Source organism: Danio rerio, chromosome 22 (genome assembly GCF_052040795.2).
Source record: "Danio rerio strain M-AB ecotype USA chromosome 22, GRCz13ab, whole genome shotgun sequence".
NCBI classification, from domain to species: Eukaryota; Metazoa; Chordata; class Actinopteri; order Cypriniformes; family Danionidae; genus Danio; species Danio rerio.
In genome coordinates this window covers 4,904,981-4,922,500 of record NC_141042.1, presented here as the reverse complement: position 1 = coordinate 4,922,500, position 17,520 = coordinate 4,904,981, and the positions used below count along the sequence as shown (strand labels likewise).

At 34.5% G+C, this 17,520-nt stretch overlaps 1 protein-coding gene across 2 annotated transcripts in view; it reads left to right on the top strand.

Annotated features, from left to right (window-relative positions):
- Positions 1 to 17,520, top strand: part of fbn3 (fibrillin 3) — a 126,981-nt gene that overhangs the window by 96,417 nt on the left and 13,044 nt on the right. For both annotated transcript variants that reach the window (XM_087303197.1, NM_001135790.1), the window contains 20 exons: positions 1 to 139; positions 413 to 481; positions 1,057 to 1,182; positions 3,446 to 3,571; positions 3,800 to 3,949; positions 5,208 to 5,279; positions 6,383 to 6,508; positions 6,585 to 6,710; positions 7,363 to 7,488; positions 7,586 to 7,702; positions 9,293 to 9,421; positions 9,949 to 10,068; positions 10,250 to 10,375; positions 13,249 to 13,401; positions 13,531 to 13,596; positions 13,683 to 13,808; positions 15,439 to 15,558; positions 15,947 to 16,069; positions 16,246 to 16,377; positions 16,664 to 16,789. The exon at positions 1 to 139 is cut by the window's left edge and continues 23 nt beyond it. In XM_087303197.1, the coding sequence (XP_087159323.1) occupies positions 1 to 139; positions 413 to 481; positions 1,057 to 1,182; positions 3,446 to 3,571; positions 3,800 to 3,949; positions 5,208 to 5,279; positions 6,383 to 6,508; positions 6,585 to 6,710; positions 7,363 to 7,488; positions 7,586 to 7,702; positions 9,293 to 9,421; positions 9,949 to 10,068; positions 10,250 to 10,375; positions 13,249 to 13,401; positions 13,531 to 13,596; positions 13,683 to 13,808; positions 15,439 to 15,558; positions 15,947 to 16,069; positions 16,246 to 16,377; positions 16,664 to 16,789 (2,398 nt within the window). The remainder of the gene's footprint in view (positions 140 to 412; positions 482 to 1,056; positions 1,183 to 3,445; positions 3,572 to 3,799; positions 3,950 to 5,207; positions 5,280 to 6,382; positions 6,509 to 6,584; positions 6,711 to 7,362; positions 7,489 to 7,585; positions 7,703 to 9,292; positions 9,422 to 9,948; positions 10,069 to 10,249; positions 10,376 to 13,248; positions 13,402 to 13,530; positions 13,597 to 13,682; positions 13,809 to 15,438; positions 15,559 to 15,946; positions 16,070 to 16,245; positions 16,378 to 16,663; positions 16,790 to 17,520) is intronic.

Below are 17,520 nucleotides of genomic sequence, written 5' to 3'. Positions count from 1 at the left end.
CTGGATACATTGGACCGTGGCGATGGCGGGATCTCCTGCAGTGCTGAGATCGGAGTGGGCGTGACCCGCGCATCCTGCTGCTGCTCGCTGGGCGGAGCCTGGGGAAACCCCTGTGAACTCTGCCCATTCGTCAACTCCAGTACGACCAATCCTGAGCACTCGCATAATCAGCTCTCATTATTCATAATCTGATCATATGTACTATAGCCTACTAAATAATTTGACAACTTTATGTATATTGTTATTGTAATAAACACATTATTAATACATTTTTACATTCATATGCAAGTAAAAAATGATAAATAATAATAATAATTTGTATTATGTGAATGTATTTCCTTTAACGTATTCGTCCCCATTGTAAAGCGAGGTCAGTGGTGCTGTGCTGAACTGTGTGTGTTTTTCCCCTCAGCCGAGTATAAGACTCTGTGTCCCGGTGGAGAAGGCTTCAGGCCGAACCCCATCACCGTCATCCTGGAGGGTAAGAGACTCAAACCTCTGCTTTAACCACGCCAGTGCTGTTTCCATTCAAAGATGTCAATTTCATTTATGCGCAAAACTGAAATATCCCATAAAACATTCGTGAATAAAGCAGCTCACTTGACATTCTCCCATTGCATGTGCCATCAAAGGGGGAAAGCTCCGGCCATTAGTGACCATCCCTTCCTCATTAGCATAGAAAGTTAGTCCTATTTTTGAATCTGCTACTATACTGACACATAGGCATTTGTGGCTCCGCCCTCTTTTGAAAAAAGCACAATCTCATTTGCATTTAATGCGACAATCACCAAAACACTACAATTAGAATCAAAGCCAAAAAGGGTCCGTTTCAGAGTGTTATAAAACATTTAATGTGTGTTGTTTTGAGCTGAAACTTCACACACACACTACAGGGACATCGGAGACGCATTTAACATCTAAAAAGCGGCATAATAGGTGCATTTTTTAATGCAGTATTCCAAAATGTGCATAAAAATAGGTGAATGGAAACAGCTAATGAGTGTTTAATCATATTGATGCGTGCGTGTGTGTGTGTGTGTGTTTTTTCTCCATCAGACATTGACGAGTGTCAGGAGCTGCCGGGTCTCTGTCAGGGTGGAAACTGTGTGAACACGTTCGGCAGTTTCCAGTGTGAGTGTCCCGCCGGATACTATCTCAACGAGGAGACGCGCATCTGCGAAGGTGAACAACATTCAGGATTTCATATTTATATATTTAAAAACAGACATATATTAACTTGAATATTTTAATGATACAATTTAAATTAATAATAATAATTATTATTTGTAAAGTTATTTTGTATTCATATTTATTTTATAAAGTGTTTTTATTTAAATATATATATATATATATATTAGTGCTGGGAAAAAGGTTAATTGCAATTAATCACATTTATCTATCTATCTATCTATCTATCTATCTATCTATCTATCTATCTATCTATCTATATATATATATATATATATATATATATATATTATATATATATTAGGGCTGTCAAATGATTAAAAAAAGGTAATTTTTAATCACATTTTCTTTGCAATTAATCATGATTAATCACAAAACACTGTATTTATTACAGAAATAAAAGCACATGCCATTTGAATTTACGCACGCAGTACAGCGAACCCGGTGAGCGAGGGATCCGTTCAGATTCATCAACACGCACTCATCAAATTTGCTTCAATAAGTATGGCTGTATTTTACAAGGATTCTGACACAGCAGCGTGAAGCAGACGCTTTACAAAAGTTGCGTGTAGGGGGAAACACGTCAAACTTATGAAATGTGAGGGTTCATGGAAGCAGCTTAAAGGCAGAGAATACGGCTGTCTCTGACAGCTTGCAACTTCATCTGCCATTTTCACTGAGTACATTTACATGGACAACAATCCTCCGCTTTTATGATTAAGATAATATTGATTAAGAGTCGACCATGTAAGCAGCGATTTTTGATTACCTTGAAGGATCACGCAAGTCTCGAAATGAAGAGGTTTTTCTTTCCGTTCGCCATGCGGTATCAAATTCCATTAAAACATCCTGAATGAAAATCTGCTGAATGAAAGGGAACTGCTGAACATCAGTTAAAGTCTAAATATTAAAAATGAAACACCCGAAATTGCATGAAACTCTGGAGGAAACGCAGGCACATTAATTGTTTCGTACTGAAACTTTCCTTCTAAAAGCGCATGCTTGGTCTTATCAAAATTTCTTGCACGTTAAACACACGCAGGGCCAGAGCAAGCTGAACTGGCGCTCTAGGCAAACAACAATCATGTGCCCTTAACCCGAAAGTGACGAGCTCGCGGATGAAAGTTAGGACCGTGAGGGAGGGGGTGGGTGTAGCGGATGAAGGTGAAGACCGGGGTGTTCGCTCACTATTCTGCTGCCCAAGGTGGCTGCCTAGGTCGCCTCTATGCACGTGCTGTCACTGAACACACGTCGGCCACAACAGGAAATAAAAAAAACTGCAACTGTGTTTTTTGCATTTTTTTTTAACACGTTAAATATTTCAAATTAATCCCGTGCTTAACATGCTAATTTTGACAGCACTAATATATATATATATATATATATATATATATATATATATATATATATATATATATATATATATATATATATATATATATATATATGGCAACACAGTGGCTCAGTGGGTAGCGCTGTCGCCTCACAGCAAGAAGGTCGCTGGTTTGAGCCCCGGTTGGGTCAGTTGGCATTTCTGAGTGGAGTTTTTTTATTTTTTATTATTTGTTAGTTTTAGTGTTTAGTAATTCTACAATTTATATTGTTCTATATATAAATCTATATTAACTCTATAATCTATTTCTATCATTTAAATCTATAGTCTATTTAGTGTTTGTTAAACAATTTGTGTGATGTACTTTTATTGTATAAAAAAATTATAAAATTAAATAATTTTTTATTATTATTATTATTATTATTATTATTATTTTATATAATAAATTATATAAAAAATATATAATTTATTATTTAAAAAAGTATTTTATGACCCTGATTTATTCTTATCTTTATGTATAATTATTACTTTCTATGAATAACAACTTTTTAAATCAATTAATTATTATATTTCATACATTTAAATGACTATTTACATATTAATAATGAGCATTTTTATTCCATAGAAACCTTGTAACTTAAATTCCCTCCTGATTTGCGTAAAACGAATCAAATTTAAGTAAAATAAATATTTGCTCTTTATTTCCCCCTCATTTAAAATGCAGCGCGTTCTAATTCAGATGACATTTTGTATCTGCGTAAAATAAACATTACTTTTGTTCATTTTGAATGTTTACCACTTCAGTATTTAAGAAAATGTTGTATTTGATGAACACCAATAATGAACAGATATATACCATTATTTAATAACGAGGCTGAACACATCTGTATATGAATAATAATATTTGTGTGTCATTTTTGTCAGATATTGATGAATGTACGGCTCACATTGGCATCTGTGGTCCGGGCACCTGCTACAACACACTGGGCAACTACACCTGCGTCTGTCCTCCAGAATACATGCAGGTCAATGGAGGAAACAACTGCATGGGTACCACATCATTCACTGCACCTTTACTCAATCCTAATGTTTAGCAAGCTCAAACAGATGGTTAAAGTTTCATGGATTTCTGACTAGGTTTTGTGCAAAGCAGTAAAATATGACATATTCAAATATTTGTTTACAATATAATAAAATAAGTTACTGAACTGTTTTACACTTCTTGCAAAACTGCACTAAATATGTTCTGAAAAAATTATCATGCGTGTTTGTCTTCAGACATGAGGAAGAGTGTGTGTTACCGTAACTTCAACGACACCTGTGAAAACGAGCTCTCCTTCAACATGACCAAAAAGATGTGCTGCTGCGCCTACAACGTGGGTAAAGCCTGGAATCGGCCCTGCGAGGCCTGTCCTACCCCCGCCACCTGTGAGTGAACCAGTGCATCTCTATAATAATCACATATTCACACATAATAAAACATGTATACACTGCTTTATCTAGAAAGAGGAGAAAAACATCTAAATAAGAAATCATTGGGAAAATACCGTTGCTATGGATTGAACAAAATAATATGCATTAAAGTATTTAGACATAAATATGCAAAATGTAAATGTTGAATAACGAAAGAGGGTGTTGCATTTAAATTATGCTTGATTAATATCACATTGCATAAACTGTTTAAAAAATAATAATTATTATTTATATATATATATATATATATATATATATATATATATATATATATATATATATATATATATATGTATTTATTTATTTATTTATTTTTCATATATATATATTTAGCCCTGAGGGGTGATGAGATAATATGCTAATAGAAAAATGTACATTACATTTTTTTTTTTATTAATCAAGCATTCAGTGTTTATACATGCATTTTTATTTCAAATTAAAATAATTAATTGTAATTAATTAATTAATTAATAATTAAATGTAAACAATTTAAGTCATAATTTGGATAAAATATTATGCTAAATTCACTTTTGATCTCTTAAAATTTTTTCTTTTTTATTATTATTATTATTTTACAATTATTTTTCCCCCATTCAAGGTGTGGTGGATTCAGATTCAAGCTACTTATGTTCTACTTATGCATTTCATCAAATAAATTGTAAAAATGTAAAAATAAATTGTAAAAATAAATCAATGAAAATGTAAACAATTTAAGTCATAATTATATATATATATATATATATATATATATATATATATATATATATATATATATTTAGCCCTGAGGGGTGATGAGATAATATGTTAATAAAAAAATGTATTAGTTAATTAATACTAATATATATGTGTGTGTGTGTGTGTGTGTGTGTGTGTGTGTGTGTGTGTGTGTGTGTGTGTGTGTGTGTGTGTGTGTGTGTATGTATATAAAATTCTTTATTAATATTTTTTATTAATTAAGCATTTAGTGTTTACACATGCATTTTTTTTTCAAATTAAAATAATTAAATATAAACAATTTAAGTTATAATTTGGATAAAATATACTAAATTCACTTTTGATTTCTTTTAAAGTTTTATTTTTTTTATTATTATTTTAAAACTATTTTTTCCCCATTCAAGGTGTGGTGGATTCAGATTCAAGCTACTTATGTTCTACTTATGTATTTCATCAAATAAATTGTTTGTAAATGTGCGTTTATTTCCGTCTTTTACAGCCGAATACCAGCTTTTGTGTGGTAATCAGGCTCCTGGTTTCATCATCGACATCCACACCGGAAAACCCATCGGTGAGTCCACTTAATAATGATGATAATAATAATACTTCAAAACACACTCTTTCATCTCTCTGATGGCACGTTCACACCAGACGCGGATGAAGCATCAGGCGCTAATGATTTACATGCTAAATCAATGCAAAAACGCAAATAGACATCCTGCAGGCGATTCGCGTGAATGAGGCAGCGCGAGTTGAGCGTTTCACACATTTGATTCGCTTAACGTGCGAATCACTCAAGTTGGAAAATATGAACTTCAGCGGACATTTACGCCACATTACCCAATAAGGAGCTTGCTCTTTTAGGGGCGTGATTATGACATAGTGCCTGTTGTTGGTATCCCGAGGGGAAATCCTGCTGCCGACACCGGACAAGCTCGGCTCAGTCTGAAAGCTTCCATCATCCACATACATTTTCTGGAAGAGTTGATGAACTCTGACCTCTGAAAGGATCTAGTGCACTCAGACACAGCACCGAACAAATCAACACTGTTTTTCAGCCTTCCTAAAGCACGTAAGCACAGCTATTATCTCAATAAAATCCATGTTAGCCATTTAGCAATGAAGCTAGAGTCACCGGGCAGACAGAAACCCTGCCCATGACGCGAATCCGCATTTATTGTGAAGTAAATTCCATGCGCGAATGAAGCGAATTTGACGCTTGACTTATGCGAGTAAATTTAGCATCTATTTACGTGCGAATAGCACTGTTTATTTGCGTATACCGCGCTTGGTGTGAACACAGCATGACACTCGCACCAGACACTTACTTACAATCACTCCATATCAATTGAAAGAAACTGTGCATTTATGAAGTGTGCCTAGCACAAGTGAGTGGGCTTAACAAACCACCTGTACAAACACTATTCTCTCTATAAAAAATTTTATAAAAACACTCCCCCTCCTAACTCTAGCATTTAATTCTCTGAGCACAAACAGCTCATTTGTATAATCAGCACTTCCTGTGTGTATTGCCTCTTCTTGTTGAATTGCTGAATGCCTCCTCAATTGAAAGTCACTTTGGACAAAAGCATCTGCTAAATATATGTATTTCACATTATAATGCCGTAATTACACTGTACGTCGAACAGAGCATTTATTTCCGCCTCTCCTTAGACATCGACGAGTGTCGCGAGATCCCAGGCATCTGCGCTAACGGCGTCTGCATCAACCAGATCGGTAGTTTCCGCTGCGAGTGTCCGATGGGCTTCAGCTACAACAACATCCTGCTCATCTGCGAAGGTAATGGCGCTAACATGTGCTATTAGCATACTGCTAACGCTGTTGATCTTCGCTAACACCTTTCATTACGCTCCAGATATTGACGAGTGTAATAGCGGAGACAACCTGTGCCAGCGCAACGCTAACTGCATCAACATCCCCGGGAGCTACCGATGCGAGTGTTCAGCCGGGTTCAAGCTATCGCCAAGCGGAGCCTGCATAGGTGAGTCTGATTATAGACTATAGAATACACAAGACACGACAACACAACACAAGAAGTTTCGCTCCTAAAGCTTAGCATGGGGAAAAGTGTAAAGGTCAATATAACAAAACGAAGCCCCACCTACTAGTACAAGAGCCAATCAGTGATCAATATAGACTGATATTCTCTGTAGGAGGGGTTTGGTTCAGATGTGTGTTTTTACGACAGTTTCTGCAGCTTCATTATGAACTAGGGCTGAACTATTTCATATTTAAGCATTAATATCGCAATGCGTGCATCCGCTATAGTCATATCACAAAATTAGATTGTTTATTAAAGATTAAAGGTATTAATGCTAATATTTTTTTATTATTTATACAACGATGACCATGTTATTTGGTGCTTCATTGTTCATATTCTGTATTTGAATACTGTTAGAAAACCATGAAGCACTGTTTATTTGGCTTATGCCGTATTTATATATGCTTGTCATATATATCTTCTCAAATGGAGCTATTCAAATCATCTGGTGAATATTTAATCGCAGCAAACCAAAATATTGCAATGTCAGAATTTTCTAATATCGTGCACCCCTATTACAAGCCCTCCGTGGTCAGCAATTGCATTTGTTATTCGAAAACCTATATAAATTGCTGTTTAAATGTCTTGTCAGATCGTAACGAGTGTCAGGAGATCCCGAACGTCTGCAGTCACGGCGAGTGCATCGACACACAGGGCAGTTTCCGATGTCTGTGCCACAACGGCTTCAAAACTACGCCGGACCAGACCATGTGTATGGGTGAGTGTCCAACGCTACTGGAAGTGCATCTGCTTTTGTGGCTGTTTGAATGTGTAACAAGCTGTGGTAACTAACTAAATGTCTATGTTTCTGGCAGATATCGATGAATGTGACAGACAGCCGTGTGGAAACGGGACGTGTAAGAACACAGTGGGCTCCTACAACTGTCTGTGCTTCCCCGGGTTCGAGCTCACACATAATAATGACTGCATGGGTAAGACTATATGCTTTCAGGCCTATTATAAATGATGCATTTACTGAGAAGTTTCGCAAGTCTGCTAACATCACACTAAAGTTTTCACAAAGAACTTTTCCATTAAAAATAAAAAACAAAATTAACATTAAACAAATTTAACATACGTTTTAAACGTTTTTCATGCGTTTTAATTAGGTTTTAAACCAAAATGTACACACTGCAAATATAGGACTATAAATATTTACCAAAATAAGAAATATTAGTTACATTTATTGTAAATTTAGTAAAGTCTGAATTTATTTTACATTAAAATAATTTAAAAAATACTCAGAGTATATATAGGATTGTAAATATTGAGCAAAATAAGACATTTTACTGTTTGTTTGGTAAAGTCTGAATTTAATTTATATAAAATAATAATAATAAATGTGTAAAATTGGCATGTTATATTTAGTTTTAAATATTTCATAAAATTTATCATATTTTTTATTATTAGAAATGAAATATTTTATAGACTTTTTGCTTTATTTTAATAAGTGTGTCAGTAGTTTGACCTAACATCAATTTATTAATTTTCTTTTAGCATTTAAAAAATTAAATGTAATACAGTAATACTGTCAGCTAGTATTGTTTTTTTATTAATATTTTGCAGTTAAAGTAAAAAAAAAATAATAAGTTGTAATTACTGGTCGTGGTTGTTTGATTCTAATCTAGTCAAAATTAAACATCAACATTTAACATCGAAAAATATAACGTCAATTGTCCTTCAAAAAATTTGTCAACATTTTGCATCAAACTATAAAGTCAAAATGTAAGAAAAATTTTATGCCAAAATTTAACGTCAAATTTTTGAGTCAACTAGAAAAAATCTAAATATTTAGTAAAAATTTAACATAAAATATAAGATCAATTTTGCATACTATAACGTCAAAATGTAACATGACTTTTACACCAAAATTTAAAGTAAAATTTTTCAACTTTTAACATCAAAATAGTAAATTTTTCATCAAAATTGTCAATTTTATGTCAACATTTAACAACAACATATAACGTCAAAATTAAAAGTAAAAATGTAAAATAAATTGTCCAATTTTTACATCAACATTTAACATCAAAATATAGTCAATATTTACGTCAAAATGTAGTCAATTTTATGTCAAAATTGTACGTCAACATATAATGTTAAATTAAGTCAAAATGTAATGTCACTTTATATGTTATTAACATATAACGTCAAAATTAAGTCAAAACGTGATGTCAATTTTACGTCATAATTGTATGTCAACATTTAAAATCAAAATATATCAATAAACATCAAGTTTTTACATCAACATTTGCATCAAAATATATAAAAATTTAACGTCAACATTTATATTGAAAACTAAAATGTAATATAAACTTTACGTCAAATTTTTGCATCAGCGTTTAACATTAAATATATAGTCTAAATTTAACAAACTTTTTACGTCAACATTTTTCCAAAAAACATATTGTCAAAATGTAACATAAATTTTACATCAATTTAACATCATAATTGAATTTTAAACAGTCAAACCACATGGGCTGCGAAATGTTTGTGTGTAATATTATTGTTTTTGCTTCCTGCAGATATTGACGAGTGCAGCGTTCATGCTAGTCAGGTGTGCAGGAACGGTCAGTGCATCAACAACATGGGCTCCTTCAAGTGTTTGTGTCTGGACGGGTATAACCTGACGCCGGACGGCAAAAACTGCGTCGGTGAGACTCAACCACCATTAACAAACATCGATACACTCCAATTTACAGGCTGCACGCTTTACAGTCCTCAAACACACTGCTGTAAAAGCTTTCCATTGATCAACAAGCCCCTCCAATTCATCCAGTTAATTAAACACCTGAACATCTAGAAACTGCCTGGAGGAAACCACCTCAATGTTTGCTTTCTGCTGGAAATATAACACTTATATTTATATTTAATATATTTTAAATAATTTACATAATGTTGCTGATTTATATTCTAACTATTAATCAGATTTTAAAACTATTAATACATGTATAATGTTAGGTTTTATATAATATATTGTAAATATATTCCATAAAACATTTATATAATTTTAAAAGAATCATTTTTTTAGCTATACCTCCTGTAAATTTTAAATAAAATATAAATGTTAATCTTTTAGTAACTATTAATAAATATATTACACATTTATATAATAAATTGCAATTTAAAAGCATGCTTCTGACTTCAACTGTACATGAACGTGTTTCTGCTGTCCTGTCAGATATCAATGAGTGTGTAACGCTGCCGGGCGCCTGTCAGCCGGGAACCTGTCAGAATCTGGACGGCTCATTTCGCTGCATCTGTCCGCCTGGGTACGAAGTGCAGAACGACAAGTGTGTCGGTAAGAAACAAACCGCAGTCAATAATAAACTAAGTTCCCAGCACTCCTCATTTATGAATCACTCCTTATTTACCCATAGCTACACGTGTGTGACCCGCGCTGACCGTCCCATCTGTTGCCAAACCTAACAGGTCACACTTTGCCCACATGTAAGACTATTTATCCCTTTTTTCCTCCACAGATATCAATGAATGCAACGTGGAGCCAAATATCTGTCAGTTCGGCACGTGCAAAAATACACCGGGAAGCTTCCAATGCATCTGTCAACCTGGATTCGTCCTATCAGACAATGGCCGACGCTGTTTTGGTAAGATACGCTCTTTAAAGAGTTTCATCATAGATCATTTACAGCAACTTTTTACAATGAAAGTGGAAGGTTGTGGGTTCAAAACCCACTAGATTACTACAAAAATTGTCCTTGTAATAGTGCTGCTTTAAATAAATGTACGTCTAAAGCAAGCAACACATTTCCAGAAGTGGAAGGTTGCATATTCATATCGCTTAATAAATTTGCCTTTCTTTAATGTTAGTTTTAAAATGGTTCATGAATATGTCCTAATAAAAATGTTGTAGGTTCAAATCCCTTTGGTTAGTACAACAGGATAGTTATATTAGGTAATAAAAGCACTTTGAATAAAACGGTCCAAAGCGTGTCACATGTTTAGCAGGTATTATCCTTATCAATAAAATTAGTATGTTGTAGGTTCAAATCCCTTAATAATGTCCCTCTCTCTAATAAGTGCTATTAGTAAAAAATATATGTATTATAAGTGAAACGTTGTAAGTTCAAATCACTTAATAATGTCCCTCTTTTTTAATAGTGTTGCTTTTAATATGAAAATGTTGTTATGACATAATGAATATGAATGGTTGTAGGTTTAAATCCCTTTAGTTAGTACAACAGGATAATAATAGCACTTTGAATAAAACTGTGTCCAAAGCATGCGTCACATTTTTAGCAAGTATTATCTTCCTCAATAAAAGCAGAAGGTTGTAGGTTCAAATCCCTTATTAACGTTCCTCTAATAATGTTCCTCTCTGTAATAATGGTACTTTTAATAAGAATAGGTCCTAAGTGAATAGTTGTTGGTTCAAATCCCTTTGGTTACTAAAACAAGATTGTCCTTTAATAATGCAGCTTTAAATAAAAGTATGCCCAAAGCAGGCAACACATTTAGAGAGAGCGTACAGAAGGCATAAGTGTAGAAGGTTGTAGGTTCAAATCCCTTTAATAATGTCTCTCAGTGCTTTTGAACAACAATATCTTAAGTGGAAAGTTGTAGGTTCAGATCCCTTAATAAATGTCCCTCTCTTTATTGTTACTTTTAATATGATTCATAAATATGTCCTAATAAAAAAGGTTGCATGTTCAAATCCCTTTGGTAATTTCAACAGGATAATCCATATAATAATAGCACTTTGAATAAAACCAGAACATGTGTCACATTTTTAGCAAGTATTATTTTTCTCAATAGAAGTAGAAGGTTGGAGGTTCAAATCCCTAAATAATGTGCTTTTAATAATGTCCCTCTTTTTAATAATGGTACTTTTATTAAGAATAGGTCCTAAGTGAATAGTTGTTGGTTCAAACCCCTTTGGTTATTACAAGATTGTCCTTGTAATAATAGCACCAACAGGATAGTCCTTGTAATAATAGCACTTTGAATAAAACTGTCTCCAAAGCGTGCATTACATTTCTAGCAAGTATTGTCTTTCTCGAAAAGCAGAAGGTTGTAGGTTCAAATCCTTTATAATGTCCCTTTCTGTTATAATGGTGCTTTTGATAAAATGACATCCTAAGTGGAAGGGTATAGGTTCAGATCCCCTAATGATGTCCCTCTTTTTAATAGTGTTGTTTTTAATATGAATATGTCCTAATAAAAAGGTTATAGGTTCAAACCCCCTTTGGTTATTAAAACAGGATAATAATAACACTTTTAAATAAAACTGCATGAAATTTCAGCAAGTATTATCTTTCTCAATAAAAGTTGTGGGTTCAAATCCCTAAATAGATGTCCCTCTCAGTAATGATGATTTTGATAAAAATATAAATCTTAAGATAAAAGTTGTAGGTTCAGACCTTTAATAAATAACTCTTTTTTAATTTTGTTGCTTTTAATATGAATATGTCCTTATTAAAAATGTTGTAGGTTCAAATCCCTTTGGTTAGTTCAACAGGATAGTCCTTGTAATGAAACTACTTTGATTAAAACTGTCTCTAAAGCATGCATCACATTTCCAGGAGGCATTTTCTTTTTTAATAAAAGCAGAATGTTGTAGGTTCAAATCCCTAAATAAATGTCTCTTTCTGTAATTGTGCTTGTAATTGTACAATAATGGTGCTTTAGTTAAATACGTGGAAGGTTGTAGGTTCAGATCCCTTAATAATGTCTCTCGTTTTACTAGTGTTGCTTTTAAAAAGAATATGTCCAAATAAAAATAGAAGGTTGTAGATTCAAATCTCTAAATAAATGCCCCTCTCTGTAATAATTACACTTTTAATAAAAAAAATATCCTAACTGAAAGGGTGTAAGTTCAAATTGCTTAAGACTGCTTCTCTAAAATGTTAGTTTTAAGTAAAAAGATTGAGGGTTTTAGGTTTATATGCCTTTGTTTTGTTTTTTTACTGGCACTAATAATAATGGCATTTTTAGTAAAGTGTGTCCAAAGCATGAAACACAAGTAAGTAGTGCGAAGTAAGTAGTTTTTCTCTCTGAAAGTGGAAGGTTGTATGTTCGCATCCCTTTATGACTGGGCCTATAATAATATTTTGAATTACTGTTATTATTAATGTTGAATTAATGAATTTGCGTTGAACTAAATGCCTGTACTAAACACTAAAAACTTTTCAGTGTAGCTATTTCTCTTTCTACAATGCAAGTGAAAGCTTGTAGGTTCAAATCCCTTCTGTTGATACAACAGGATTATACTTGTAAAAATAAAAGAACTTCGAATGAAAGTACATCCAAAGCACACAACACATTTCCAGCAATAAATATCTTTCTCATCAAAAGTGGAAGGTTGCAAGTTCAAATCCCTTTGGTTTCTACAACAGGATTTTCCTTATAATAATGGCACTTTTAAAAGAAATCCATTTCAATTAAAGTGGAAGGTTGCAAGTTCAAGTCCTTAAGGATTGTCCCTGTAAAAATGTTGTTTTGAATTTTTTTGTGTCCTCAGACACACGTGAGAGCTTCTGTTTCACACGCTTTGAAGCGGGTAAATGTTCAGTGCCCAAACCACGCAACACAACTAAAGCAAAGTGCTGCTGCAGTCTGCTGCCAGGTGAGGGATGGGGCGACCCCTGCGAACTCTGCCCACGAGATACAGAAGGTCAGTCACAACAAAGAACCATTCATAATTAATAATAAATTATTTGTTTAAAGGACACAATTAAATGAACAATCAAATTTTTACATGTCTGAGTATTTACCATGTTTTTGTCCTATTCACTCAACATAGAAGCTGCGTTTCACACGTTGTGTCCCTACGGTCATGAGGCCGTCCCTAAACCCGAAGGACGTGAGGGTGAGAAAGCCAGCTCTTTTTTCTCAAAATAAAGCACTCATCCTTCACAGAAAGCCTAGTATTAATGTTATCTCTTGTATCCACAGACATGAACGAGTGTGTAGAAAACCCAGAAATCTGCGGGAACGGTCTGTGCATTAACACTGATGGTTCGTTCCGCTGCGAGTGTCCATTCGGATATAACCTCGACTACACAGGCGTCAACTGTGTGGGTGAGTTCACAATAAAACTACACCTCCCAAAATATCCAAACGTTTCTAGCATCAAGTGTTTTCGCTCTCTTAATTGAAGGTGAAAGGCTGTAGGTTTAAATCCCATTTCCAGTAGTTATTTTTCCCTCCATAACCCAAACCCTCTTAAAGTGGTTGGTTGTTAGATCAAACCCCTTTATTTATGGTATGGATGTCCCAGTAAATATGTTAAATATATGTCCTAAGCACATAAGCAGCTATTTCAAGGTCATGGTTCAGGGTCATTATCAGGTTGTAGGTTCAAATCTCTTAAAATGTCCTTTCAATAATGTTACTTTGAATAGATGTCAGAAGGATGCAACATGTTTCTTTCTTCTCAATTTTGTTCTTCTTAGTGAAAGTGGAAGGTTGTAAGTTCGAATCCCGTTAGCGTTATCTTTGCAGTAATGTTGCTTTGAATTGAAGTATGTCCTAAGAACCTAAGAATACATTTCAAGCATAGTATTTTCTCTTTTCTCAAATACAATGGATGGTTTTAGGTTTAAATCCCATGGGTTATTACACACAACACATTTCCAGCAGATTTTTTTCCCCTCCAAAACCCACAACCTCTAAAAGTTAAAGGTCGTAAGATCAAATAAATTTAGTAAAAGTAAGGATGTCCCAGTAAATATGTTGTTAAGGTTAAAAGTACATCCTGAGCACACAAGTTGCCAGTGCAGTACCTTCCTCAATTAACATGGAAGGTTGTAGGTTCAGATCCCTTTATGATTATCTCTGTAATAATGTTGCTTTGAACTAAAGTATGATTTAAGTACCTAATACATTTCCAGCATAGTAGTTTCACTTTTCTTAAATAATGTGGAAGGTTTTAGGTTCAAGTCCCATAGGTTATTATACACAACAAATTTCCAGCAGCTTTGTTTCCCTCCAAAACCCACAACCTCTAAAAGTTGAAGGTTGTAAGATCAAATACATTTAGTAATGGTGAAGATGTCCCAGTAAATATGTTGCTGTGGTTAAACATACTTCCTAAGCACATAAGTTGCCAGTGCAATACTATCCTCAATTAACGTGAAAGGTTGTAGGTTCAGATCCCTTTAGGATTATAGCTGTAACAATGTTGCTATAAATAGAAGTATGTCCTAAGAACACGTTTTACAGCATAGTATTTTCTCTTTTCTCAAGTACAGTGGAAGGTTTTAGGTGCAAATCCCATTGGTACAAAACATTACAAACAAAACATTCCCAGCAGCTTATTCCCCTCCATACCATAACCCTAAACCTCTTAAAGTTGAAGGTTGTTAGATCAAATCCCTTTAGTTATGGTAAAGATGACCCAGTAAATATGCTATTATAGTTAGAACTACATCCTAAGCACATAAGGTGCAAGGTTGTAGGTTCAGATGCCTTCAGGATTATCTCTTTAGTAATGTTGCTTTGAATAGGAGTATGTCCTATACATTTTCCAGCTTAATATTTTCTCTTTTCTCAAATAACGTGGAAGGTTGTAGGTTCATATCCCACTGGTTATTACAAAATATGTTCATCCCCTATAATAGTTTTGCTTTTAAATCAAAGTATCAGCCAAATGATGAGGTACTGCACCTGTAATCACAGCTCCTGATCCTGATTTTTCTCATCTTCACAGACACTGACGAATGCTCCATTGGAAACCCTTGCGGAAATGGCACATGCTCAAACGTTCCTGGAGGTTTCGAGTGCTCCTGTCAGGAGGGATTTGAACCCGGACCCATGATGACCTGTGAAGGTATGGCCAAGATATGAGCAGAAAAAAGTCACACATTTTTACAAATATGTAAAAGTTTTATTTCTTTTCCGTATAAATCCAAATATTCTTACAAAAAAATGTACTGAAAACTTTAAAAAGAGTAAAAGTTTATCTTGAGATCCAAAATTTTCTAAAAGGTTTGTGTATTTTCACACCAAATTGTAAGAATTTAAGCAAATAATGCCATACATTTTGACAAAAGGAGTCACAAAAACAGGCAATTTTGGCCTCAGATATTAAAAATGTCCCTGCAAATTTCTGAGGAGACTAAAAAATGTATTTATTAAAGCACATTTTAAAATATTTTACGACATAACCATACTTTGTTAATGTTTTTTTGTTGCAATCTGCTGTATTTTGTGTGCAGACATCAACGAGTGTGCGGTGAATCCTCTTCTCTGCGCTTTCCGCTGCGTCAACACCTTCGGCTCATACGAGTGCATGTGTCCAACAGGATATGTGCTGCGTGACGACAACCGCATGTGCAGAGGTGAAAACAAACCACCACCCAAAAAAATTGTCAACCCCAAAAAATAAAGAATATGTCATTATTTACATTTTTCTTCTTTGTACTGTACTCTGATTGTATATTCTCACATTATTCATAAACATATAAAAATACAGGGCATGTTCGGCTTTAAATAAACACTCAGTCTGTGTTTTCAGACCAGGACGAGTGCGCTGAAGGTCTGGATGATTGCGCGTCCAGAGGAATGGCCTGCAAAAACCAGATTGGCACCTTTATGTGCATCTGTCCACCCGGCATGACACGACGCCCTGATGGAGAGGGATGCATGGGTGAGAAACCAGCGTGTGTGTGTGTGAGGTGTGAAAGTGTCAAATATGTCTAAAGGAACGCTCTAAAGATAGAACAGGTCTTCTTTTTCTGCTTAATGTCATGCTCAGAGGAATTGTTCACCACAAAACTAGCAATGTGTGCTAACAAAACCAATACGGCTAGTTTTGATTTCAAATGTACTTTAAAGGCTCTGGAGTAATTTTGTAATGTTTAATAGCTAGTCGTGTATTTGCATTAGCGTGCATCAGCTCTGTGGTTCACCTGTGTGTGTGTTGTTGTTGTCAGATCTGAACGAGTGCCGCAGTAAACCAGGAATCTGCAAGAATGGGCGCTGTGTGAATACGGTGGGCAGTTACCGCTGCGAGTGCAACGAGGGCTTCGAAGCCAGCGCAACAGGCACAGAGTGCATCGGTAAGAGAAAGCGGACAATTCGACTCACATTTGAAGACTCGAGTGTAAAACCAAAATAAAATATAGAGGCACAATACTGACCCGGCAGAAACCGGAAATACATTTAGTATTTTTAGTTTAACTCTGCTTTTACTGACGCACATTAGTCAGAAAGTTACAGTATCAAATCAGTAAAGACTCAGTAAAGACATCAATTGTTCCAATCTTTCAGCAGAAAGCAATATTAGTCCACATTTTCTTCCTCTAAATTTAAAGGTGACCTATTATGTCCCTTTTTACAAGATGAATAATAAGTCTCTGATGTCCCTAATGTGTCTATGTGAAGTTTCAGCTTAAATAACTACACAACTAACTCTCTGAAACCGACCCTTTTAGGCCCCTTTGATTCTAATTGCGGTGTTTTGGTGACTGTCGCTTTAAATGCAAAATAAGCTCTTTTCAAAAGAGGGCGGAGCTACAAATGCCTGTGTGTCAGCATAGTGGCAGATTCAAAAACAAGACTAATGTCCTATGCTAATGTGGGAGAGATGGTCACTAGTGGGTGGGGCTTTTCCCTTCAGATGACAAATGGGAAAATGCCAATTAGAGCGTTTCTGCAGACTGTTTTCATTAAGAGTGAACATAAAAAATACAATTATTACATTTTTACCATTAGTAGTGGATTATGTTCACACTGCAGCCACACAACTGTGTTTAAACGCCTTATAAAAGTGATTTTTGCATAAGTTCCC